Raw genomic sequence first — 27,662 nt, 5'->3', positions numbered from 1 at the left:
AGACACCTTCAGAAGAAGAAGAATATTTCAAATATGGATTCAGAGCTAAGTACATTATTATCAATGTCATAATGTCGCTCTTTAACTGTCTTTTTAACAATGAGACTGTTCCATTAAAATTCCATTTTCATTGTTTGATTATACAGATCTTCTGTTAAAAAAAAACCGGCTAAAATTATTGAGATATCTAATGGCAAGAAAAGTTAATATTTTTTAGATTTTAAATATTGTTGTAGGATGCGACTTAAACATTAAAAGCTACTCTTAATAGTTTTTAACAAATCATTACATTATGAAGTGGAGAAGCGATGCATGTTTAAATACTAATATTAAGATTTTTACGAAATTATTTTGATGATATAAGGTATTAACTTAAAAATGAAGTTATGTAATTTTTTGACATCTATTTTTTTTCATGCATTTTTTTTATAGTGGAATGAATTTTGCGGTATTGTTACTAGAATGTTATGTGACTACAATGCTATGTTATACAAAAACGACATTACCTGAAAATGATTTTACATAAGGTTACAGAGTAGAATAGGAGCCCATGTTTAGTTCAAATGTTACATAGAATTTGTCGCATTTGCATTGTCGCTCCACCGTTTTCGTGGTCAGCCTATACTTCTCCGTCCCGTTGGCGATTTATCCTGAGCGATTCTCATCACTAAATTTTCTTATATTCTGCTAATATGTTCATTCTACTCTTTCTTCCTATTTAGCACCTAACCATGAACCTCGTCTCCCTCACACGTATTCCTTATGTTTTCACTTGTTAAATAGAATTTACAGTCCTTTAATTATTAAAATCATATAACCATTCTACAGAGTTATGTAGACTTTACACTACATGATTTTATCATATGACAATATCATATGAGATTTGTTATGATTCCTCGTTTCTATGATGTTTTAAAAAATCGTGTTTACACTGCATGATAAGTTATGACTTATGATATGAGTGACAATGAGTGAGGTTTTATTGATTTTTCTTTTTGTTTATGGTCATAGAGATATTAGACACAGTCTAGGTATCAGCTATTAGATTTTTAAACTATTATAATGGAAAATAAATTTTTGATTGCATTGGCTTCCCGACTTTTAATAATAATACGCCGGCAACAACAGCGTACACCAGAAAGAAGAAAAAGATCAGACGCCTTTGGGCTCACAGGCTCGCTCTTACGAAGAAATTGTGGACAGGGTATATCAAATTTAGTGTTGATATTATACCAAATTAAAAATAATTAATAAAGAAACTAAACTAAAATTATGACTAAAGAAGACTATAAAACACTAAACTAAGAATAAAATAAACTAAATAAAAAATAAAAAAAATACGACACAATAGCACACATTAGATAATAGGTTCAATATCAATGCAACAAACAAAAAATAAATAAAAATTTTGTCTCTCGGTAAGGGAATGTTGCTGAATTGACATAAGAATAAGGCGCGATATTTAAATATGTTGCTGTTTTCCGTATTATTACCGAAAATCATATGATTATATCATGCGGAATAGATACCGCCCTATTCTCCTGTGACAAGCTATGACGAGCCGCATGACAGTGCTTATGACAAAATCATATGACAAATCACACAGTGTAAACATATAAATTTCACTTCATGAGCAAATCATATGACTAGACTTCGGAAAATATGCATATTGCATATTTTGCATATTTTGCATATTTTATGCAAATATTTCATATTTTGGCATATTTGTATAAAAGTTTGCATAAAGTGCATAAAAGTTCAGATTTTTATACTGTATTTGAAAATTTTTAAACATACCAATTTATTTCAATTATTGTATAAAATTTTGTAGTCATTTTAATCAAGAAATGATCTAAGTACGTAATCTCTACAGGTACAAAACATTTACAATTTCAAAGAAGATCAATTTAAGTAGCCCTCAACATTCTTAGAAAGTCTCGGTCACTGAGGCATTCAGTTATTGGATAATCTCTAAGGGTTCGCTCATTTGCATTTTATGATCTAATCCCCAAATCTATCTACAATTTATTGTATCTTAACAGCAGGTAAACGGCTAATAGTTTTGTTCCTAATTTAGGGATTTTCCAAAATCTCTCAGTTTATTGAATTAGGTACCTAAACATTTCTAATTTGATGCTCAGATTTGTAAATCATTTTTGTTTTGATATTCAAAGCGTAAACACTCAAAACATAAAAAGGAAGATTATGATTTTATAATGCCTAAAACAACCAGTGCTTCAACTTGGATTAAACCTTATAAAGAGCTGTCTATGGATATGGGAAAAATCTACTGTTCAGTCTGTGGCAAAATTGTAAGTATCTAATATTTTCTATTAAATATCTAATATTTCATACATACAGGGTGTTTCCAAATGACACTTACAACGTTTGACTGTAGATACTTCTCGAAAAATTGAACAAAACGATATAGTTAATGAGGGGTCAAACTTATTTACTTTTCGAGATACAGGGTGTTAAAATTAAAAAAAATTAAATTCTTTTAGTTAATAACAACAATAACTTTAAAACCAATAAACGTATTTACTTGAAATTTAGTACTCGTAGGGTGTTTTTAAATGAAAAATAGCTTCCTTTAGTGAGAAAAAATTGTCCATGGTACAATACAATGGTGTGTATTTAGAAAAATTTTTCACCTTTACTTTTTTTTATGAAGTCAGCTATTCTAAAACACAATTATTTTTATTGTAATTGAATTAACAAAAAAAAAACTTTTGTTGAATTTTAAAATAAGTTATATGATGTACTAATGGTTAGTAACAAAAACTAATTTGTGGATTAATACTGCATTTAAAACACTTAGCGAGTGTTTTTTTTCCAAACCAGTTATTTGATTAACCAAAAACACCTTGTATATTTTTATATTTTAAAGGTTGGGTTAAAATAAAGGTTTTTATTTTTATTTATAGATAGCATGTGAGAAGAAATTTCAGATAGACAAACATGTGAGAACTGCTTCACACATTGCAAAAAAAGGAAAAATAGGAGGAAAATATCAAACTTCAATGGCTAAATGTTTCCAATCTACTTCAAAAAAATTAGATGAGCAAGAAACTTTTAATGAAGACTTGTGTCGCGCATTAGTGTCTGCAAACATACCGCTTTCAAAATTAGCAAATGTAAATTTTAGTTCGTTTCTAAAAAAATATTGCAAACTTAATGTTCCAAGTGATCGGTCTCTAAGAAGAAATAATGTGAACGGGCTGTACTCGTCGGTGTTAATTAATATTAAGGAAGAAATTACAGATAATTATTTTTACATATCTGTAGACGAAACCACTGATTCCTCAGGAAAGTATATTGCTCATTTATTGATTGGTGTTTTTAAAGAAGATACCTTACCAAAATCTCATCTTATTTCATGCCAGCAACTTGAGAAAACAAATGCTTTAACAATTTCGCGTTTTATACAAGAAACATTAGCAACTTTTTTTCTTCCGATAACTATTCCTTCTAATAAATTACTGCTTATTTTATCGGATGCTGCTCCTTATATGGTGAAAGCAGGACAAAATTTAAAAATATTTTTCCCAGATTTAATACATGTTACTTGTGTAGCGCATGGATTAAACAGAGTTGCAGAGGAAATACGAAAACAGTTTCCTCTTGTAAATACCATGATATCCAGTGTCAAAAAAGTATTTCTTAAATCTCCTATAAGAATTCAACTTTATAAAGAAATGCTACCTAACATTCCTCTTCCACCACAACCTATTTTAACGCGATGGGGAACATGGTTAGAAGCAGCTAATTTTTATGCAGATCATTTTGTTAAAATAAAGAACATAATTGATACGTTAACAGATGAAAGTTCCCAATCTCTTTTGGATTCTAATCAAACTTTTCAGAGTAACTTGCTTCAACAAGAACTTTCATTTATAAAATCAAATTTTAGTTTTGTTCAAAAAAGAATTACTCAGTTAGAATCACCAAAACTGTCATTGTTCGAAAGTACAGCATTAATAAAAGAATTTGCGTCATGTTGTCGGAACGTTAGAGGTAATATTGGAAAAGATATTTTAAAACAATTTGAAGCTACTATGGAAAAAAATAAAGGTTACCATATTCTTTCTGAAGTAGTCAGTGTTCTAGCTGGAAATATTTCGGAAACAATTAATTTAGAACCAAATGTTTTGGTTAGTTTGAAAAATGCTCCCGTTACATCAGTTGATGTTGAACGAAGTTTTTCCATATATAAATATATGTACTCAGACAGAAGCCACAAGTTTTTGTTAGAAAATTTTGAACACCACTTGGTCATTTATTGTTACCATAATTCTAAATAAGTTTATTCATACTTAAAAATGATGTAGTTACTTAAAATAAATGTAAATCTTAATGAATAGTAGGAAATATTTAGTTATGTACACTTTTTTTTTAAATAAAATTGTTACTATTTTACGATTTTTTTATTTATTTGTATGTATATTTTGTAAAATATTTGCATATTTTCGGGTAAACACGTGCATATTTATGCGCATATTTTCTACATTTTTATTTGCATATTTGCCGAAGTCTACATATGACAAATCACATGATAAATCATGTAGTGTAAAGTCGACTTTAGAATATGAGAGTAAACATAGATACATACTTTTTTCAAGTACTAATTCGGATTATCGTTTTGATTAAAATTTTTGTTTCGGTATTTTAATAAACTACACAAAGAATGTTAAATATAAGTTTGACAATTTTGATATAACTTATGTCAGACTTTTCTTTTTCATACTATAACATAAGGTGAATATTTTAAGTGGTCCTACTCCTGAGGTAATATTTATATATGAGAAAATCAATTTTTACTCGTCTAACCATTTAGCTGTTTTACGATTTCACCAAATAAGTTTTGTTTTTATACTGCTACCTTTTGTCTTTGCTCCAAATTAATTGCGAGAGAAAACTTGGGATATAACTCTGCCTGTAATGGTGATGAGGGTAACTCAGTAAGCAAATAAGAAATCTTTATCGTCGCTGCAGCCGGTCGCATGCCTGAATAAAGGAGGGCCGTTAAAACATTAGACCTGCATCTAATTTTACAAAATGAATCTCAATTCGCATTAAAATGGTGGAGTGAGGGACAAACATAATACAACATAGATGAGTTACGTATTATTAAATATTTGCTATATTAACGTGTTATAATAATCGACAAGCTACTCGAGTTGAAGCACAAATAATAAATTATCTCCTCGAGCTAAATAGGTAGACTCTAAATTTAATCAGACTGTAAATGAATAAAGTGATGACAACTAAAGTGATGTAGCGATAATTCCACTTTTTATGCAGCTGGCGCTCTTTTCATATCCGAGAATAAAGATAATTAAAAAAAAGTAGTAACCCATATAACAAACTAGGAGTTTTAGTACGAAGTTTTAGTAAAATATCCATTAGTGAATGTTCCAGGCATTAAGACATTAACTTATGGGGTTGCTATCAAACAATAAGACGAAAAGGTCCAGGGGAGCTCTCACGTGGAGTCATTCTTCTGCACGGCAATGCTCGGTCTCATGTTGCAAAGTAGAAACAGAAAATCTACAACGAAAGCAATGGGGGATATTAGAGCAACCACCCTATAGTTCAGATTTATCACCTTGCGATTTTGACATCTTTGGGCAACTGAAAAAGGCAATAAAAGGTAATTGTTTTCAGTTGGTTGAAAAAGTACAAAACGCTTTAAATGAATTCTTCGATAAACAGACACAAGAATTTTTTAAGAAGGGTTTAAGGGTTTACATCGGTTGGTAAAACAATGAGATTTGTGCCTGAATTTTAGCGGAAATTGATTGTAGATATACCTAGTCTTGCCATAATTATTAATACGGGACATTTAACTAAAAAAATTGAAACAACTGAGTTGATTTGAACAATTTTTGCAAAATTTATTACTAATATAATGAACTACAAAATACAAAAAAATTGCATAAATACATCGTCGAAGTCTGTTAGGCATTCATCGATCGCTATACGAACGATATCCATAGGCACATTGTCCAGAACTTTTACCAGAGCCTGCTTTAATGACTCTTGATTTTGGGGACGTCTTACAGAGACCATGCCTACTAAAAATAACCACAATTAGTAGTCGAGTAGATTAATGTCTGGCCTGGCTGATGGCCAATGTTCACTACTAATCAATTCGGGTATATGATTTTCAAGCCACTGTTGAGTTGTTTTGGCTTTATGATCAGGTGTAGAGTCTTGTTGGGATATCCATCGTCCATTTTGGAACATGTGTGGTTTAAAAGCTTCACTACATTTGGTAAAATGTACCGCTAATAATTTCTCGCCACTGGTGGGACAGCAAAATAGGTCGTCATCCATTATTTTCCAGTGAACAAGAAAAGCTTATCGCTGATCAGTGTATCTATATGACGAGGATGTTCTATGGTCTAACGACCACTGATTTGCGAAGAATCGTCTACGAGTTTTTGTTTAAAAATATTATCAAACACTATTTTAACGATGACAAAAAAAAAAATAGCCGGTAAAAACGGGTTTCAAGCTTTCTTAAAACAGCATCTAAATCTTAGTTTGAAGCATCCCGAGGCAACTAGTTTAGGGAAAATTTCGGGTTTTAATGCTGAAAGCGTCAGCCTTTTTGTAACAAATTTAAATAGTAAAAGTAGTTTTATCAAAATATAGCTTGCAAGCCTGCCGTATATTTAATGTGGACTGATAGGTATTACTACGATGCGGCTTCTGTTCAAAATTATAAGCCCAAAGGGTGTCAAACAACTGGGAAAAGGTGTAAGTTGGGAGAGAGGTCGAAACATAACTGTGTGCTGCTCACTAAGTGCATCAGGGATACTGAAGAGTTATTCTTGATTTGGCTTAAGGATTGTAATAAACACCCAGCATTGCTGTTGCTTGATCATCACAGCAGTCATTGTTCTTTATTTGCTTACGAATTTTGTCGTGAAAATGGGATTATTATGTTATCGTTTCCACCCCACACATGTCAGAAGCTACAATCACTAAATAAGTCATTTTTTGGACAGCTAAAATCGACCTATTTAAATGTATGTTCACTCTATATGAGACCAAATGTTCACCAGAAAATAACACCATTTGATGAATCTGAAATTTTCAATCGCACATTCGTTCATGTAGCTACGATGAAAAAAGGTCAAAAGGATTTGAAAGAGTGGTATTGTTCTACATAAACCAAATATTTTTACGGATAAAGATTTTTTGCCTTCCACTCTTTCTAATATTTCCGCTGTCGAACTACAACTTACTGAAGCTGATATTACTGCCTGTACCTCAGAAACAAACCGAGTGACTTTCAAAGATGCAGCCTTGAAAATAAATGAAACTGATGTTTTTTCAAGTACATCAAAAGCCAACGAAGCTCTTTGTAGATTTCACTCCTATATCATCAAAATTGGATCTTACAAATCTAAATAAGAGACAAGGAGATATATCTATTGAAGAAATGATACCGTTGTGCGTAGTGACTAAAAATAAATTAAAAAAGTGGGGTAGACAATTAGTTATTTCAAAGAACTTGAATACCAGAAAAAAATAAAACTGATGCAGAAAAAAAATAGAAAATTACAAAAGAAAGAAAAGCAAAAACTTCCATTAACTGTAAAAACATTAGTAAGAAAGAAAAATGGGTCACGAAAAAAGTCAAGTTTGATGATAGTTCTTCAGGCGCTTCATCCCACGATGAAATGAAAGTTTGCAACGATCATAGTTCGGATGATCACAACAGCGACATAGAAGTAGAGTGTATGTTTTGTGGTGAATATGGTGAATCAGATAATTACAACAGTTTTATATGCGTTTATTGGAAATAGAGTGTAGTTTAAAATGTTGTTTTATTAGTTTTTTACTTAAGTATTTTTTTGAATATGTTTTCTTATATAAAAAAAATATAATATAGATGTTGTTTGTGAGTATATAATTATTTTGAGATTTATTTTCATATAATGTAACGACTGGACGGTATTATACCATTACTAGGCACAATTACCCGTAGGGTATGATAATTTCTCCCGAGTGTAAGTTTGTGAAAATAAATGTAATACTACGCAAAATAAATTAAATGAACACTTTTTTTTTAAATGAACGTATTTTTAAACTTAAATTCGGGTTACTTTATGATAAAAATAGTAAAAAAAAGTATTGTTCTTACGAAAATTGTTGTTTCGCCAATAAATTACTGCATAGCTCTGGAAGTCTTCACTTGATTAAGAAACAATAATATATTATTATCAATATTTCAACTTTTATGAAATTGACAGAAAATATAGTAAACTGTAGTTATAAGATTTTATTTATTGAACGAATTTTCATCACGGAAATCGTCGATTATTTTTTCAACAACTTAATTTACTTATAATGTACAGTACTTTATTATTTTACACCGAGATAAACTTGTAATTAAGTAATTATTTATTTATGGTATTTCCTGTCAGCTACAATGTATAATTTGTACCAAAAGCGGAACTTTAATACCAATATAAATTTCTATTAGATCTTAAACAATTAATTTCCTTCACGTGAGTTATTGGAAGTTGGATGTATCGAGATAAAATGAAATTCCTTCAGTTTTGTTTTGTTTGGTTTTAGAGTCTGGGTCAGAGTTCATTAGAAAATTTCGATAGAACGCGGAAGGCGGATGGAAAGCAAACAGTGGGAGAGTTGCGGCTGAAACTTCAGAGGACGATGCAGAAGCACGCGGGCGTCTTTAGAACGCAGGAACTTTTGGAAGAAGGATGCAAGCGCGTATCTGAGCTCTATTGCGAATTAGACAGTATTAAGGTAAGGCGAAATGTAAAATGCACGTGCAAAAACTAAACAAATGATAGATTTGGAGGTTAAGTTTCTCGTTACTTGATCAAGGCTTTTTTTGATAAATTAAATAGTTGGAATATTATATATATATATATATATATATATATATATATATATATATATATATTTATATGTGTATATATTATATATATGTATATATATAATATATATATATATTATATATATATTTATATATATATTTATATATATATATATATATATATATATATATATATATTTATATATATATATATATATTTTTTTTTTTTTTTTTTTTTTTCAAATTATTTTTTTGACCGTACTGTTTTAAATATTGATTTATAGTATCAGCAATAGGTCAGGAAATAAAACTCTATTTGTTCAGTCTCAATATTTCGTCACGATTTTGTGACTTCTTCAGGAGAAAACTGTAAATTTATTAGAATAATTAATGATTATATGTAAACAAAATGAATATTTTAATACTTACAACTATAAGAATGAAAATTTAAATTTTTTTGGCATATCTAAATAAATGACATATTTGTTTGTTTTTATTTAGGAGTTATGGTAACCGCAATATTTTATAGAGTGAATTCCCGTTGTACAATTTTCAGCGAGTAGGTTAAAATAAACAATTACTATGACAGTATTATTCATTTTATAAAGTGGAAAGATGGAATTAATAGAATTGAGAAAGAATCAGGAACACGATAAATTGATCTATAAAATGTAATTGATGGTATGTAGTCAGTTACTGCAATACTGATATTTAGGAATGTAATAAAATTATAGGTACAGTTACTAGAGAATTACTAAGTTTGTGTTTAAAGGTTAAGATCTATCATATTATATATTGTTTAGTATGTTGCAGTAGATATTACTTAAATGATTGGTGTCTGTCTTATAATTGATAGATTCAGGAGTTTTATTAATGTGTACCATTTCAAGGAAAAGCCGATTTTTATAATTATCAACTTGTTCTAAGATTTTTACATTATTAAAGTCAAAGGTATGTCCTGTCTTCAAGTGGATTCTTAGTGGACCACCAATTCAATTAAGTCTAAATCAGTATGATTTAGACTTAAATGTGTTCCCAAAATGTGGTAGGTGGTAGAAGTCATTATGATTGAAAAACCAGGAAAGCCGCCAAATGAGGTTTTATCCTACATACCTATTTCATTATTGCCTTTACTTTCAAAATTATGTGAAAAGATCCTAATAAAAGGACTAAAGATCACCATCGAAAAAAAAAGATTAATCTCACCACATCAGTTTGGCTTTAGAGAGAGTCATTCAACGATAGATTGGGTACATATAATCACCAACATTATTGAAAAGGCGCTAGAAGGAAAAAAATCGGTTCAGTTATCTTCCTGGATATCGCTCAAGCCTTTAATAAGGTATGACATGAAGGCCTTATCCATAAATTGAATAGAGCACTATCGAGGCAGTATTTACAATTATTAGAGTGGTGATTAACTGAAAGCTACTTTAGAATAAAGCAGGAGGATACCTAGACAGAGTTAAAAAAAATCAAGGCGTGAGTGTCGCAGGGAAGTGTGCTTTGCCCAGATCTACTTGTTATATACTAGCGACACAACATTTGCGGATGACAAGACTGTTCTGGCAGTGGTAAATAATCATTAAGAAACTGCAAGAAATCTACAATCTTCAGTGAAGAGGATCGATAATTTCGCCAAAAAAACGGAGGATAAAGTTGAATGAAACCAAATCAGTGCATGTGAATTTCACTAATAAGAAAAAGCAATATGTACTAATTGAAATAAATGACACCCAGATCCCTGTTGCAAATACTGCGAAGTACCTTGGTCTTGATGCGAGACTTTGTTGGAAGGTCTATATAAAGAAAAAAAATTGTACTGGTTACTTGGAAGAAACTCAAAGCTCTTCATAGATAATAAACTTTTGATCTATAATCAAATACCCAGTCGATGCCTCTTAGTACGTTGAAAACAGCTACATTTACCGAGACTTAAAGATGAAGACTGTTGATGAGGTAATAAGGAATTGTGGCAACAATCATGAGCAAACATTGCATCAACATATGAATATCTAGGCTCTCCAACTCCTGGATAATACAGAGTTAGTAAGAAGACCGAAGAGGGTGGAGCCCTTTGAGTTAGTAATTAGTTGAAACGCAGAGTATACTGCGGCTTACTGTAAACGGGTGCTTATGTAAATAATTGCTATAAGTAAGAAATACTACGTAGAAACATTATGGAATGTAACTATAGTTTTAAGATTTATTATTATTAATTTAGGACAAAACAGAACTGCTCATTAATCTTTCTGATGTCAAAGTTTAATATTCACAATAAGTGAATTTCGACTGATTAGAATAAAGAGCATTCAGCAAACAATTTTAATAGTGTAGTACTAATAAATTCAAGAAAGCAAACAAGCCAGCAACAAACTAATAAACCTTATTAAAACTCTCTAATAAGCCTTTATTAAAACTAGAATTTCTCTTTATTTAACAAAATGTATTTCTTCTAAATATTTTCATATTTATAATAACTTTTAAATAATCAAAGGACCTATATTTTAGTTACGTATTTTTACTACTTTTACATCATGCAAAACATTTAAAAGTTTGTATTTGTTTTGCAAAAAAAAAAACTTTTCAGCAGTTGTTTTTTGTCCTAACTTTTCTGAAGAAAAATGTCACACCTCAAATTTTTTTAAATATTTCTTTAAAGAGGTCATGTTTTATTTTTCTATGTTCTATTGTGTGTTAGTTTCGTATTATAGTATTATAGTATTATAATAGAACTAAAATAAAAAAAAAAAATAAAGTTCTAAATCTTTAGAATTAATTTACTAGCCCTATTGCATTTTTTTTGTTGTGCCACTTTTCTTTCTTTGAGAAATATCACTGTTAATTAATTAAAATTTTTCTGAAATAATAGGATTCTTCTTATTAAAGAAAAAGGTGAACTTAGTACATCTTTATTTTAGAACAATTATCTCAAATTAGAGAAAAACATTTGTAGTGTAAATTTAACAGATCTCAGTATTTATTTTTCACCTTATCCAACGTAGATACGTTAAATTTTTCATCTCAAATACTCATAATGTGTGTTTTTTTTTATAATTAAGCGTTTTATAACCCGAAAACTCCATTTCTACAATTCGTGTACAACTTATTTCAGGTAAAAGATAAAGGAATGATATGGAACACAGATTTGGTAGAAGCACTGGAACTTCAGAATTTATTCATAAACGCCCTACAAGCGATTTACGCTATGGAACAAAGAAAGGAATCCAGAGGTGCTCACGCAAGAGACGATTACCCGGTAAGAACTTCATTATATAAATATTTCAAGCTAAACAACGTAATTATCTATTGTTTAAGTGCTTTTTAATATCTTATAGTTATTAAATAGTATGGAATTTTTCCATATTGATGTTGAAAATGACTTTTATACAATTCCGGGAAATCAAGAAAATAAAAATGGCACCTACAAAAGTTTATAACCTTGAGTAACTTAGCATTACAAAAGTTATAATAATAATTCAAAAACTTTAACCAAACTTAGAGCAAATATTAAAATTACATACTGCACATACAATAAACTAAAAAAAATACTTATTTTTCTGTAGTCGAATCGTCAGAGATTTGATCTCTAAAAACGAGACCAACAGGATGAATTTTGCTAAGAATGTCAATTTTGGACCCAAAAAATGCAAAAAATTTGCCACTCGTGCCACTAGGCTTCCTGCTTAAACAATAAACATAAGAAATCGATTTTTTAAGAATCTATGCACCGTAGAAAAAAATGTTTTAAACAAGAAATTTAGCACACACACAACAATTTTTGTAGAATCTCAGCTCCGAGTGACATGGAGTGTGTTCCAATGGAACAGTGGGACCCACATGTTTGAAGATCAAAGCGGTCACACTCCGTAATGGAGTGGTACCTTTCTGACCCTCAAGCAATAACTAACCACCCCTCCCCATCGTAGGACATAACGAATGAGGAGGATTTGTACTGAAAGTTAATTTGGATGCCCTGGGTAATAGGCACTTCCTCTATTTTACTTTATGTGGTTCTTCTTCTTCAGGTGCCATCTAGGCTACGGAAGTTTGCAATCATCATAGCTATTTTAATTTTTGAGGCAGTAGCTCTAAATAGTTGTTTTGAGCTGCATCCAAACCATTCTCTCAGGTTCTTGAGCCATGAAATTCCTTCTTCCGATGCTTCTTCTGCCATCTATCTTTCCTTGCATTATGAGTGGCAGGATGCCATACTTTTCGTCCCGCATCACATGTCCGAGATACTGTAGCTTTCTTTCTTTAATTGTAAGTTCAACTTCCTTCTCTTTATCTATTCTTTTCAGTACTTCATTGTTCGTAACTCTATCTACCCAGGAAACCTTCATAATTCTTCTATAGGTCCACATTTCAAAGGTGTTAAGTCGTCTCATTGTGTCTAGATTTAACGTCCATGATTCCATAGTATAGTACACTGTATACGTAACATTTTGTTAGACGTACTTTAAGAGCTAATGTCAAATCTTTGCTACATAGGACCTTTTTCATTTTCATAAAATTAGAACGTGGTTTTTCGATTCTGACTTTGATTTCTGCAGTGTAGTCATTATTTTCTGTTATAAGTGTTCCTAGGTAAGTGTAATTTTTTACTCTTTCGATCTGCTGGCCTTCTACTGTCAAGATTTCGTTAGTATTATGGTTGTTTTTCATAAACTTCGTCTTTTTGATATTGAGCGAGAGTCCGTACTTCCTACTACACATTACTATTTTACTTATAAGTCTTTCCAGGTCTTGTAAACTATCGGCTATTATTACTGTATCATCTGCATATCTGATGTTGTTAACTAAGACTCCATTTACTCTTATGCCGACTGTTTCATCTTCCAGAGTTTTTCGAATTACCTTTTCAGAATAAGCGTTAAATAATAGAGGTGATAGTATGCAGCCTTGCCTGACTCCTGTCTTTATTTCCATTTCTTTAGATGTCTCTTTTTCAATTCGTACTATTGCTAGCTGATTGTAATAAAGGTTTGTTATTAGCCTTAAATCTCTTTCATCTAGGTTTTTATTTTTTAGAATTTCCATGAGTCGGTCATGTTTTACTTTATCAAACCCTTTATTGTAGTCTATAAAACAGACGCAAAGAGGACGGTTAAGATCCAAACATCTCTGCGTCAGCACGTTGAAGGAGAATAGTGCCTCTCTGGTACTCATACCATTGCGGAACCCAGATTGTGTGTCACTAATATCCAGCTCCAGTTTAGTGTGAATTCTGGCGTGGATAATTTTCAACAGAATTTTCAAGGTATGTCACATTAAGCTTATGGTTCGATAGTCACTGCACTCTTTGGCATTCACTTTCTTTGGTAAACACACAAATGCTGATGACAACATTTCTCTAGGGATGATTCTCGTAGTATAGATAGCGTTGAACAGTTCTACTATTATGTCTAGGTTTTTCTCGTTGACCAACTTTAATAGCTCGCTTGGTAATTCATCTGGACCAGCAGATTTATTGGTTTTCATTGAGTTTAATGCCTGACTAACCTTTGATTTGGTTATCTGTGGGTCTACATCTCCGTTATGTGGTTAAGCCACCTTATTTTAGAGGTAGCTGGAAGAGCTTTTCTCCCTATGAATGACTGAAGTCAATTTTTACATGACTTTGGACTTTGGTGTTCCAAAATGTGTGTTTCGGACGGCTAGTCAACGACCTAAGTCGGTGACTCCCCACCCCGATTGTTTATGCTCGGTCATTCAGCCGCCGAATTAGCAAAATATTTTTTTGGATCCTCGTCGGCTGAGCGCCCGAAGGGTCTGGCCATCGAACCTACGTTTGTCGGTACATGAACTCGATGCTCAAGTTCCAGGAACTTAGTCCTTTTGACCTATCTAAAGGGCATTTTACCTGTACGGCTTTTCTGTCTGTATTATAAGTATTAAAAATAAAAATAACCTAATAAAATGAATAAAATAAAGGGATAAGATATTTTTTGGGTCTTCTGTTACTGTGCTTATTCGATTTCTGCATGACTATCATTTCTTCACTGTTCTTCTGGGTCTTTGATTTTCATCATAGTCTCTCAACTCTCTTAATAGTCTACTAGGATGGTTCCTGAGATCGTAGAAAATCACCTCAGATAATGGAACGCACTTAGATTATTCCATATTAAAACCAAAAAGAAATTAGTCGAAGAAAGTCACTAGAAGGTCAAATAGATTACCATTTGAACAACCACCTAGAGTTCAAGATAAGAAAAGAGAAGGTTTAAAAGGCGTTATAATTTTTTGTCTAACATCGCAGCAAATTAAATAAATGCAACTAAAAATGGCGAAAGACATTGAATTTCGTATAAATATTACATTTTAAAAATTAAAAAATTTTTTAATATTTTTTTAAATATATTTGTTTTTATTTCGACAGTCGTCAGTTCTACGCATATCGTACTGAAGCTAATTGACATTCCTTACATCTTCCATCGTTACGTCTTCAACTAACTATTTAAATAAATCCTAGAGAGGTCTGCTATATATAAGTTCTCCGCTAATACCTTTTGATTGATGTGCCTATCCATGACGAATGATGGTAATCTTTATTTTTCTGGAGCAGCACGGAAAAACTGCACATTTGTTGTGTTGAACCAGGTTCTGAGGTTCTTTAACAAGGAAGTTCTTCTTTTTCCTGGACCTGGCTTTCTAAATATTTTTTCTTGCAGAATGGCTTGTAGAAGGGCAAATCTGGATTTATTTCTTCTCCTAATGTGTCCGAAGGAATGTAGCCTTCAAAATTTGATGATCGTCATTACCTCTCAGTTATTCTTCATTATTCTGAGAACCTGTTTATTTGTGAGTCGGTTAGTCCACAAGATCTTCAGTAGTCTCTGATACTGATATAGCCACATCTCACATGCTTTCAATCTTTTACAAATATCTTTGTTCAAGGTTCACAATTCAACACCATGAAACAGAACAAGGAAGATGTAGCATCAAAGCATTTTTAATTTAATACGAAAAGAAGTGTTGTGGCTTTTAAAAAAGGCACACGGTTTAAAGTGGATCTAGCTTTTCCGATGCATGCTCTTATCTCCTGGTTATTGGTCCATTCATCATTTTTTATGGTTCCAAGGTAGTTGTAGTGCATTACTCTCTACAGAGATTTGGTTGATGTAGAGTTTACCTCCTGTTATCTTTGCCTTAATAATTATCATGGACTTTGTCTTCTTTAGGTTTATGTTGAGTCTATATTGTTGACTATATTACGTGATTTTGTTCGAAGAGACTTGTAGGTCTTTTAGGTTGTCCGCAAATACTATGGTATCATCTGCATTTCTGATGTTATTTAACCGGTACCCATTTAGTAGAATGCCTTTTTCAGTTTTGTCCAAAGCTTCGATAAATATTATTTTAAAGTAAAGATTGAAGATTAAAGGAGAAAAAATACATCTTTCCCTCACTCCAGCCATAATTTTTACGTATTCGGTGTGTTCATTTTCAATTATGAGATTTGAGTTTTGATTGAAGTAACGGTTTCTAATTATTTTTATAACTTCAATGTTAAGTTCTGCATTTTTTTGTATTTGCACCACCTTAGCGTGCTTTACTTGATAAAACGCTTTATTGGCTAAAACCAGACATTTGTATACGTCGCAACTGACGTCTCTGGATATGTGGAATAAAACTTGTATTGAGAACAAACCAAGCCATGTGACTTGCACCCAGCTTATAAATTCTCTTATGGTGTATCTTTAGGAACAATTTTAGGAGATAACCCATGAGGCATATCGTACGGTAATCTTTGCATTTCTTTGCTATTAGTTTTTTGGAAGTACCATAAACTCAGACTTTAGCCATTCTGTTGGTATTTCTACAGTTGTTAATGTTTTTGAGTATCTTTGTGATTCTTACTATTGTTTCGTTGTCCATTAGTTTAAGTAGTTCTGCTTGCATATTATGCAATATTATCTGCTTTACCATTCTTTAGCTGTGCTATTGTAGAAAAAATCCTGCTGCAATATTCCTGGTCCATCATTTATCTCCTCTTCTAGCTCTAAAGGTGTTATATCTTAGGTCTTCAAACAGTCGCTCTAGATATTTTTTCCACGTTCTTATTTTACTATGTGTTTCTAAGATAATGTTTCCGTCAGAATCAGTTAGATTTTCTTTCTGTCTCCGTCTTAGTCCACCTATGAGTTCTTTAACACTTCGATGTACATTGTGACTATCGTACTTTAACTGTACTTTTAATTTTTGACATCTTTTCGTTGTTTCTTTTTCTTTAGCTTCTCTGATCTTCCTTCTTATTTTATATTTATCATTTTATGATCTGTCTGGGTCATTTTTGGCTTTTCTTCTTTCTTTCATTAGCTTCAGGATCTTACCTAACTGTTTATTTGGCTATGGTATACGCAAGCCTCTAGTATGAAAGTAACATCGAACCATTTTGTAGCTATGATGCTGAGGATCAGCCTATGGGACCCTGAGGTCATCGGGACCTATTTGTACCAGAGAGTCTACGACCATGGTCGCCTTTCTGCTTGTTCCCTCTAAATTTGTATTTAGGTATTTAAAAAGTCTCTAGTTTCTGAGTCCATGGTATTCCCACGAATCGAGACCACATTTTAGCAGGCAGTACGTCTATACTATACTAAGGCTGTAATCTCCCTGGAGTTCACCAGTCAAAGGCATCGCTTAGGCAATACTTTTCGCTTGTGCCATGCCTGGGTTCGATGGTGTTACACTCCCAGATTTTGGAGTGCAGTAGTCACAGCATAAATATGATGAATTAGTTGTGCTGCGGCTGCCTGGTGAATATATCCTTAACCTGCCATGGTTAATGATATAACTTCAGTTCTTATATTATGTCTTTAGTTGATACGCGACTTTTTTTTGTTATACCTTATTCACACCTGTCTTATCTACTATATCTACTACTTATTATGTGCTGGGTTGAAGTACATTTACTACCCCTATCTAGGCACCCCAATAATTATCTTGCGCCAGAGCCAGAGTGGATGAATCGTCCCTAAAAAAGACATCTATACATTTAATAACTTTTTTTCAGAGTCTCCTAAAATAGTTTTATTTGTTATCGAAAACATAAAATAAACGTTGTTGTAATGATTTTACCAAACTATATTATTTAAAAAATTGTAAATATCATACGAGCCCTTGTATTATTAGTTTCAATTCACTGATTTAGGTGTACATTAAAATTTATGACATTTTTTATAAAAATATACCTGATTATATTAAATATGATTTTTTCAAATTGTTGTTATTAGAAAATATAAAAAATTAGGTCGCGAAATTCGCCGAGAAAAATACTCCCTTCTACACCATATAATAAAGGGTTAAAATAAATGACAACCAGGGCTGGTAGGTAACAGATGCCGTGGCTGTGCAATATTAGCGCCCAAACCGGAACTGGGGGTGTACCGGAAGAGCTTTTAGGCTAACTGGAAATAGAAATACATTTTCCGCGTAATTGTCAACGTCATTTGAGCAGAAAAATAAATGCTCTGGGTGTCGTGTAAAGACAATTTTCTAATGTTCCAAAATCTATACAATTTTTCTATAAGTTAGAAAACGTTTTTTAAGCTAATAGCACGAAGCTTAATAATTTATTTTATACACTCACCTGCACAAAATTAAAATTTTAATCCTCTGTAAACTTTTAGTATTATAATAACGTATACACAAACGAAACAAACTGCTTTGAGTAATTTCTAATAAAACTTAAATGCTTACCCGAAAAAAAAATGCATAAAAAATCAGAAATAAAGAATACACTATTCTTATCACTTTTAAACGTGCAAAGGTAGCTGTTGGTGTTCTATTGTTATTCTTTTGTTCTTGTTGATGTAAGTAAACTGTCAAGTCAAATCAAGTGTCAAACACAACTTGAAGTTAAATTGCGTCGATTTAATCTCAAGAATTATGGTTGTAAATCTCAAAACAGCGGCTGCTATTGTTGCGTTACTTCAAGACGGAAGAAGTGAGCGATATGTTGCTCGAAAGAATCAAATATCCAATAGTACTGTGCACCGTATTTTTACACGTTTCTTAGTAACCGGAGCTTACACTAAACGACCTGAAACCGGTCCCCAACGAAGAACTAGTGCTCGTGATGATCGCTTCTTCCTCTTACAAAGTCTACGAGATCGTCGTGCCACGGCTGTACAAATCCGAAATCAACTTCAGTAGGTCCAGAATACTAACGTAAGTAAACGAACAATAAGACGAAGACGGAGAAGCAAATTTAAGCAGTCGCAGGCCTGCAATAGGCGTACAACTTCTTAGATGCCATTGAGTTGCACGGTTTTAATTTGCCAGAAACTATGCTCATTTTACTGTATATAGTTGGAGGCACGTTTTATTTACCGATGAGTCCAGGTTATCCTTGCCGTCTTTAGATGGTCGTAAAAGAGTATGGTATGAGTTTTGCAGAATGTACCTTTTGTCCTAGGGTAGGCTATCAAGGGGGCTCAATTATGGTGTGGGCTGGAATTTCTCTAGTGGCACGTACAGAATTGTATGTCGTTCCGAGAGGCTCCATAACAGCTGCCAGGTACATTGATAAAATTCTCCAAGATTCTGTTGTGCCTTATGCTGGTTTTGTTGGAAATTACTTTGTTCTGATGCATGATAATGCCAAGCTTCACAGTACGAGAATCAATCAACAGTCTTTAAATAAAGTAAACATCCTGTAATGGTGGCCAGCATTGAGTCCAGACGCAAACCCAATCAAACATGTTTGAGACATGCTTCAGCGAAGGATACAAAGTCGTGTTCCTGTTCTATAACCTTAAATCAGTTACAAGAAGCCCTTTTAGAGGAATAGGAACTTATTCCTCCACTTCTCATTTGATTTTAGGCATGCCAAGGAGAGTTCAGGCAACAATTCGAGCACGTGAAGGAAACATTAATTAATAAAATTATTTTGTCCGGACACATGATACTAAGTTGAGTTGATAATAAGTTTTTATTAAATAAGCGTCATTTTGTTACAATAATAATTAATTTTTAAATTGTTATCTACTGAAACAATTCTTTGTTCAAAAGTTAAATTTTTATTAGAAATTACTTAAAACAGTTTGTTTTGTTTGTGTTTACGTTATTGTAATAATAAAGTTTAGGGACCAGAGTTTTTACCTTGTTTAAGCTTTACGTTTCTTCAGTAAAGTTTAAAGAGAATTAAAATTTTAAGTTTTTATTTTAAAAATGCAAGAACAATGTTTTTTGTGCCGGTGAGTGTAGTTTATATTAATTATTTTTGATACTAGTATTGTTTTCTAACTTTATTATCAGTAACAAAACGAAGTCCTTTATATAACAAAGTCACAACTATTTAAGATAATAAGAAGTTTAATAATGTCTTTGATAGTATTAGAATAACCTGGTATCGATTGTCTATATCTAATATTTAAATGGAGCACATTTTTATTCTTTTTCTTATATTACACAGATTGCGTATTGGTGCTTGGGTACCAGTCAGAATATACTTAAGTTTGTAATAAACGAAGCGACGAAAGTAAGTAACGATACATATGACAACCTCTCTCTCAATATAGGTACTATAAATCTACCGGTGATCTAAAGGATGCTCAAACTCCTTTAACCCGTCTGAAAATATATTTTCTTGAGGTCTGCAAAGTAGGCTCGTGGCGGCGAGTACCTTCTGTTTCGACTTAAATTTCTGCCAGACGGGTGCTTTTTTCAAGTGTGGCAACAAAAAGAAGTCACACGGGTCCAAATCTAGAGCATATGGTGGATGGGGCAACAGTTGGAGACTGTCACCACATGGAGACGGTGGAGATATGAGCCGGTGCGTTGTCATGATGGAAGAGCCAAATGAGGTCGTTTTTTTTGCAATTCGGCTTAGAATCAGCCCAATAATTTGGTGTAGTTTTCCAAGTAGTTGATCTAGATCACCCTTGTGAATCCCAAAATATGGCGAATCGTGAAGAAGTGGAGTTAAGTGTTTTGTGCAAACGATGCAATAAAAAAGTTTTAAATGGTTTAAAATGTAAAAATTGTCCACAATTTGGCTCATCTAAGTTACAGAAAATAAAGGCTCCAGTGAAATTGTAAGCAATGGTTGTGTTATGAATGGCAATAATATCACTGACTATTTATTAAATATTACAAATGAAAATCCAGTAGGCAAAGAAATATCCTACTTCTTCTTCTTCTTCCTTCTTTTATGTAGGATCTAAAGCCTGTTTCTTTTTCAATATTAGCCTCCTAAATTGTTTAAATTATCGCACCATCTTTTTCTTAATCTGCCAATACTTCTTCTGTTTGGTGACTTATCTCGTGCTGTTCATACTATCCTATCCTCTGCCATTCTACTAATGTGTAAGTTCCACTCCTGTTTTCATTTTGTCACCCATCCATTTATGTCTTCTATATTGCATGCTCTTATGTCTTCGGTTCTCTCCCTATTCAACAGACTTTTCCCTGATATTCGTTGAAGTATTTTCATCTCCGTTGTTTCTAGTAGTCGTCTCGTTTTAGATATGTCAGGTCTTGTCTCCGCCGTAATGTTAATATAGCTCTAATTGCTGCTTTATAGATTCTTGTTTTTGTGTCTTGTCTTAGGTGTTTATTCTTCCAGATTGTGTCATTAAGAGATCCCGCCTCTTTACTTATATGCTTTTAAGCTTTGTGAACGTACTTCTTCTTCAATATCTCCGTAACTAGTTATATCTATTCCCAGATATCTGGACCTTGCTTTCTGCTTTGCCCCATCAATTTTAATTTTACATCGTAATGAGTATTTAGATGTTGTCATACATTTGGTTTTTTCTGCTGATATTATCTTATTGTATTTATTGGTTGTTGTATTGAAGATGTGTGTTAATCTTTGGAGCTCGTCTTCTGTCTCGGCGATCAATACGGCGTCGTCTACATAACATAATATTTGGATTTCTTTCTTCCCCATTCTGTAACCATGACCTTTACGTACTGCTTGTATTATTTCGTCCATTATTGTATTAAAGAGAAGTGGGCTTAACGAGTTACCCTGTCTAACTTCGCTTTGTATTGATATACACTGTTAGTTTTCCATTTATCTTTGCCTGTATTCAGTTATGTAAGTAGATGTTTTCAATGGCTTGTATAATATTGATTGGTAAGTTTCTTTTCTACAGTAGGTGTAAGACGTCTTTGACTTGGATGCGATCGAAAGCCTTTGTTAGGTGTATAAAACATAGATATGCTCGTTTATTGCATACAATGGCCATTTCTGTGATTTGTCCTAGTACAAATATGCCGCAGAATCTTCCGGATCTTCCGGATCCTTGTTGTTCATCTGATAAAGTTGTTAGTTTATTGATTTTGTTGGTTAGGACTTTTGTGGTAAGCTTAAGGTGTGTAGTAGATTTATACCTCTATAATTGTTGGGGTCTTCTTTATCTCCTTTCTTGAACATTGGTATCATTATGCTGTTTCTCCATGCGTCTAGTATCTTACAGTGCAATATTAGTTTTTGTATACGTTTTGTCATCTTTAGGGTTATAGTTTCTCCTCCATGTTTTACAAGCTCGTTGGTTATTTTGTCTGGTCCTGGTGACTTTTTATTTTTAAGAGAATTTATGGTTATCTCTTCTTCCTGAAAACTGATTTCTATTTCGTGTCTTAATTCAGGTACGTTATTTTGTTGATTATTATTTTCCTTTCCTTTAAACAGTTCCGTCAGGTATTTTTTTCATTCGGATGCTGGTATGTTATTATATTCCTTCAATTTTGCGATTTCTTTCCGTTGGTTCCTTATGAATCTCCATATTTGTTTTTTTGTACCATAGAAGTCGCTTTCCATCCTTTTTGTAAACTGTTCCCAGTGTTCATTTTTTGTTCTTCTGACCAACTGCTTCGTTTCATTTCAAATTCTTCTATAGGTGTCTCGGGATTCTGGAGTATTTAATGTTTGGTACTTCGTGTAAGCCTCTCGTTTCTTTTTAAATTTCACTTTTATTACTCTTCTGAAACATAATGTATTGTTGTTGTTTCTTTTGTTTAGTATGACTTTCCTTTATACTGAACAAAACTGAACTGAACAGCGTTTTCCTTCAGCTTCTGTTGCTGCTTCTTTAATGTTGTTTTTAATTTTCTCCCAGCTCGCGTTTATATCTTCGATGTCGTCTATTTGTTTCAGCTGTTTCTTCTGTGCTAACCTCCTTTGGTTCATTTCTCTTGTAGAGCCGTTCTACAGTGATTCTACATTCAATTTTTTCTCGATGATTTCCTGTAAAAAATGTTTTGGTGTTATTGTTATTCTTATTTTTGCTAGTACTAGTTTGTGTTCACTCCCTGCGTCTGCTGAGTTTAAAATTCGGATATCTAAAATCTGCTTTGGGTGTATATTTCTATTAGTAAGTATCAAATCAATCATAGATTTATGCCCCCTAGAGTTTTCAAATGTATATTTATACTGGAGCTTATGGTCGAAAAATGTATTATTAATTCTCAGTTCATTAAAAGCACAGATATTAATCATGATTTCTCCATTTGCGTTGATATGGTTTTCATTAAATCTTTGATTTAATCCTGGAAATATTTCGTTTCCTATTCGTGCATTAAAGTCACCTATAAGAATTAAGGGTTCTTCATGAAGTATTTCATCCAGGATGGTTTGCAATTGTTCGTAGAATGCCCCTCGTTCCTCCTTAGGTTTTTGGTTCTCGGGGCTATAGATAGATATGACATTTAATTTTTGATAGTCCATTGTGATGTTCATATGTATTGTTCTTTCGGAGATATAACGGCAGTTATTTATGTTGTCGTTAAATTTTTTATGGACAAGTATACATATTTAAAAACAATTATAATGCATAACAGTTTAACATTTCGTCAACTTTACGATAAAATAAACTTTTTGTAATAAGAAACAAGTTACGTTTCTTCAAAAAAAAAAAAAAAACATTTACCAACAAACAAAAAACAAAGATCCGGTACTTCCAACACTACCATGGGCGCTACTGCCATAAATCCGATATTTGTTGACGTTGACCTTAATGAAGCAGAAACTTCAAAAATCGCTATGGCTAATAAAATGTACCGGAACTAAATACAAAGCAAACAAAAATATTGGAAAAAACATTCAGTTATTATCAAAACAAAAACTAGGCAAATCACTACGTAACAAGTTGGTACAGCGTTAATGGAAGCAAATTCTCATCTTTCTCTTTCTTAAGATCGATGGAGAGCGTTTATTTTCTTATCTTCTATATTTTTACGTCATTTGCCTTATAATGAAAATTGCATCGGTTTTTGATCTCCCTTGTATACATTTAAACCGTTTAAAAGATATTTCGGTATTTTTACGTATCTGTTTATCAATTACTCTTTCCCATATTTTCATGGTGACTAAGTAGTTTTTTATATGTCTATATATTATTTAGGATTTGGCACAAGGAAAGCCATTAAAAGAGCTAAATTTAATAATTGGAATAAATGACTTTTCTGATTTTTATGTATTGGAACAAATGAATTATTTTCTTAAAATGATAAAGAATTGCTCTTTCCTAGTATATTCCATGTATTTCGCACTTTGCCGTCCTTTGACGTGATTTTTTTATGCCCAAAAAATATTTATACTGTATCGATATTTGTATTCAGCTACTTCATGTCACAGGATGTGCAACTAGTGAGGTAAAATACATAACTGACGCTCATCAGACCCTTTGTCATTTAAATGTCGAATGCCAAGTTAATATTCCGCTTCCCCCCTTTGTTTCCCCATCAAATTTTCCGTGAAAATAAATAACAAGCCACTTCCTCCGTGTAACACACCGACAAAGGGCATAAAAAGCAAATAATACTTAGAAAAAACCCACCCTTCAACTTAAATATGCACCCTCGTTTTCAAGCATTATGCTCATCTGTCTTAGGTCTGATTGTGTGTCCTTTCCCATCTCGCGCTATATATTGAGGGACACTGCTTTTGCTTAGATTAGCATATTTCAGTGGTTATAGACCAAGAGCCAGCTATAAGGCTTCTTTATGATACTAAGATAGTAATATCAAAAATACGTGTTTATACAAGAAATACATACAGGTTTTTCTTTTGGCAAAACTGCTTTACAAAACGTAGTCTTGCCAAGAATAAATTTATTTGTTACAACTTTAAATATTCTTGTGATATGTTTCAAACCAGATACTCAAATTCTTTAACTAGAATTATATCAACACTTCTGTATAATACACTTTTTACGCTGAAAGCGTATCAGTAATTTACTTTTAATTTCATTTTTCATGATGTGTTTTAATTATTTGAATTTTCTTCTTGTAAACGTGCACCTACATTATTTGTTTTTCTTTATGTTTTAAGCTTCTGTTTTCAGGGTTATTGTAGTTACCATTAAAGAGTTTACTCCATGTAAAAGAATAAAAGAGTATTTTCAAACGGGCGATAATATATATCCATGGACTGTTAGTGATCACAGAGGAGAATAATCTTATTACATACGTCGGAAAATGTATTGTCATTCTAGAGTTTTGATCAAACATGTTAGCATAACCAATTTTCTTCTGACCTTTTCTAATCTCCTTTCTCTATCTACACAAAACAAGAAGAATACAAACGTTGAACAAAAGCTGATCACAAGAAATCCGACAAACAAATTAACTTATAAGAAAGAACAGCTTAAACAAATGATAAGATATATTAAAAATAAAACTTGGGATGCAAAATCCAAACAGATTGATTGCTATATTGGAGGATCAAGACTGGGAGAGTATTTTTCAAGAGTGAACCGTAAATGTATTTTTGGAATAAGAGGTTATTCATAACATCGTCCAATAGTTTCCAGCAAGCTTGGATTTGCGGTAGCAACAAAAGAGCTAGAAGTGCCAAACCAGTTGGAAAATTTACCAAAACATACTTGAAAAAGTTCAATGTAGAGTACGAATTCAGGGGGAACCGCTTGAGCCTTTTAAAATAAATAACAGACGGCGCCAGGGAGACCTTCTATCCTGTATACTATTCAATCTGGACCTGGAGTAACGTATCACAAATCACAACCACTTGTTTATTATATAACAAATCAGTGCAAATCCTTACCTATGCTGATATCACTATTTTTGAGAGAACGGAGAACCCTGTACGAGAGGCGTATCTAACACTAAAAAGAACTAGCTACAAAAAAAGCTTAATAATAAACACCAACGAAACGAAGTACTTGAAAATAAGCACTTTACTCAAATCCTTTCGCCATATGCGATAGACAACAACGTCATCGAAGCAATTAATATACCTGAAAGCGGTCACTGAAAATAACACTACCGCAGAGATAAACTGCAGAATTTGCGCGACAAACAGATGCTATTTTGGGCTCAATCTGCTTCTTAAGTCCTCAATTATATCGAGAAATACTAATATAAAACTCTGCAAAACAATAATATGCCAAGTACTAACGTACGTTTCAGAGACCTGGACTCTAACAAAAAGTAATCAAAACATGTTAGGATGCTATGAAAAAAAAGTACTCAGGCAAATCTATGGAGCGGTGAATGACAATGGAGTCTAGAGAACACGATATAACTTCGAACTTTATAAAATACACCTGGAACCAGATATCTTAAACTTTATTAAGATAGGATATCTGCGGTAGGTAGGGCATGTTATGCAGATGGAACAAAATATCCCAGCTAGAAAAATGCTCCTTGATAAACCCATCGAACAGAGAAGAAGAGAAAGACCCAGAATAAAGTACCTTGACAACATTGATGAAGATATGAGAAATATGGGAATATGTGCTTGGCAGAGAAATGCGATGGATAGAGACGACTGGAGAAAAATTCTTGGGAAGCCTAGGACCCACACATGATTATAAAGTCAAAATGATGATGATAGTAGGATAGTGGTTATTGCCGTAAATATAATCGACCGCTTTACAAAAGAGACTTGGAGCTAGAATTGTATCACATAAACTTATGTCTATTAAGTAAATCTCAATCAAAGTAAGTCTAAATGAACAATAAAATAAAAAATATACAGAATGAAGGCTAGCTCAAAATAGACCACGAGGTCGTCCTAGAAAGCGTTGGCTAGAGAGTGTCGAGAAGGATTATAAACATTCAGAATTGGAGAAGAGGACAAGGCAAAACCCACAGAGGGTTGTAGCGCTAGAGCAGGAAGAAAAATGATATCTTCTTACTGTTTATTCAATATCAATATCAAATTCTCAAGATTTATCTTAGAAAATTTGTAAAATAATAATGTATTTTCAATTTGATTAGCTTTAAATCGCTTTAGGTAATCACTAATGTTCTTTATATAATTTGAAAATTTATTGTACATAACTTTCTAAACTAACTAAAAGTCTGCATGCTTTATTGAATAATGTAATTGGTCTTTAGTTCTGATATCGAGTCGTATTTCCTTTTTAATTTAGTGGCTATATAATTCCGTGTATTTATGTATTTCTCTGACATAAATTCCTTTGTTCATATTCTAATAGAACTATCCCTAATTAAAGTCAAATCTGTAAATATATAGTTTACATATAAAATATCTTATTGTTTTACAGAGTTATGTGAATAAAAATTACAAAATTTCAATAGTCTTCGTCTCTCGAACTAATAGAGACGCGTGCCATTTTTTAAACATAATAACGTTCGCTTTCAATGAATATTAAATTTTAATATTATATTTTCAGTCTTTAATTTAAGGCGCAATACTACCTGATGTGAATATTTAAATACCGAAAGTGTGCTCGACCTTTTTTTTATTAAATCACATTTTGTGAGCCGGCAAAGCGTGTTAATTTAGTGTTATTTATAGCTTCCTTAAAATCACATTTGACATTAAACTGCTTAAATTATATCCGTATTGATAAACGTT

At 32.4% G+C, this 27,662-nt stretch overlaps 1 protein-coding gene across 1 annotated transcript in view; it reads left to right on the top strand.

Annotated features, from left to right (window-relative positions):
- LOC140437478 (succinate dehydrogenase [ubiquinone] flavoprotein subunit, mitochondrial-like) overlaps positions 1 to 27,662 on the top strand; it is a 156,925-nt gene that overhangs the window by 119,303 nt on the left and 9,960 nt on the right. The window contains exons 8-9 of the mRNA XM_072527028.1: positions 8,596 to 8,787; positions 11,976 to 12,119. Coding sequence (XP_072383129.1) covers positions 8,596 to 8,787; positions 11,976 to 12,119 — 336 coding nt within the window. The remainder of the gene's footprint in view (positions 1 to 8,595; positions 8,788 to 11,975; positions 12,120 to 27,662) is intronic.

This window comes from Diabrotica undecimpunctata, chromosome 3, assembly GCF_040954645.1.
Source record: "Diabrotica undecimpunctata isolate CICGRU chromosome 3, icDiaUnde3, whole genome shotgun sequence".
Taxonomy (NCBI): domain Eukaryota; kingdom Metazoa; phylum Arthropoda; class Insecta; order Coleoptera; family Chrysomelidae; genus Diabrotica; species Diabrotica undecimpunctata.
This window is presented reverse-complemented; position numbering and strand designations above follow the sequence as displayed.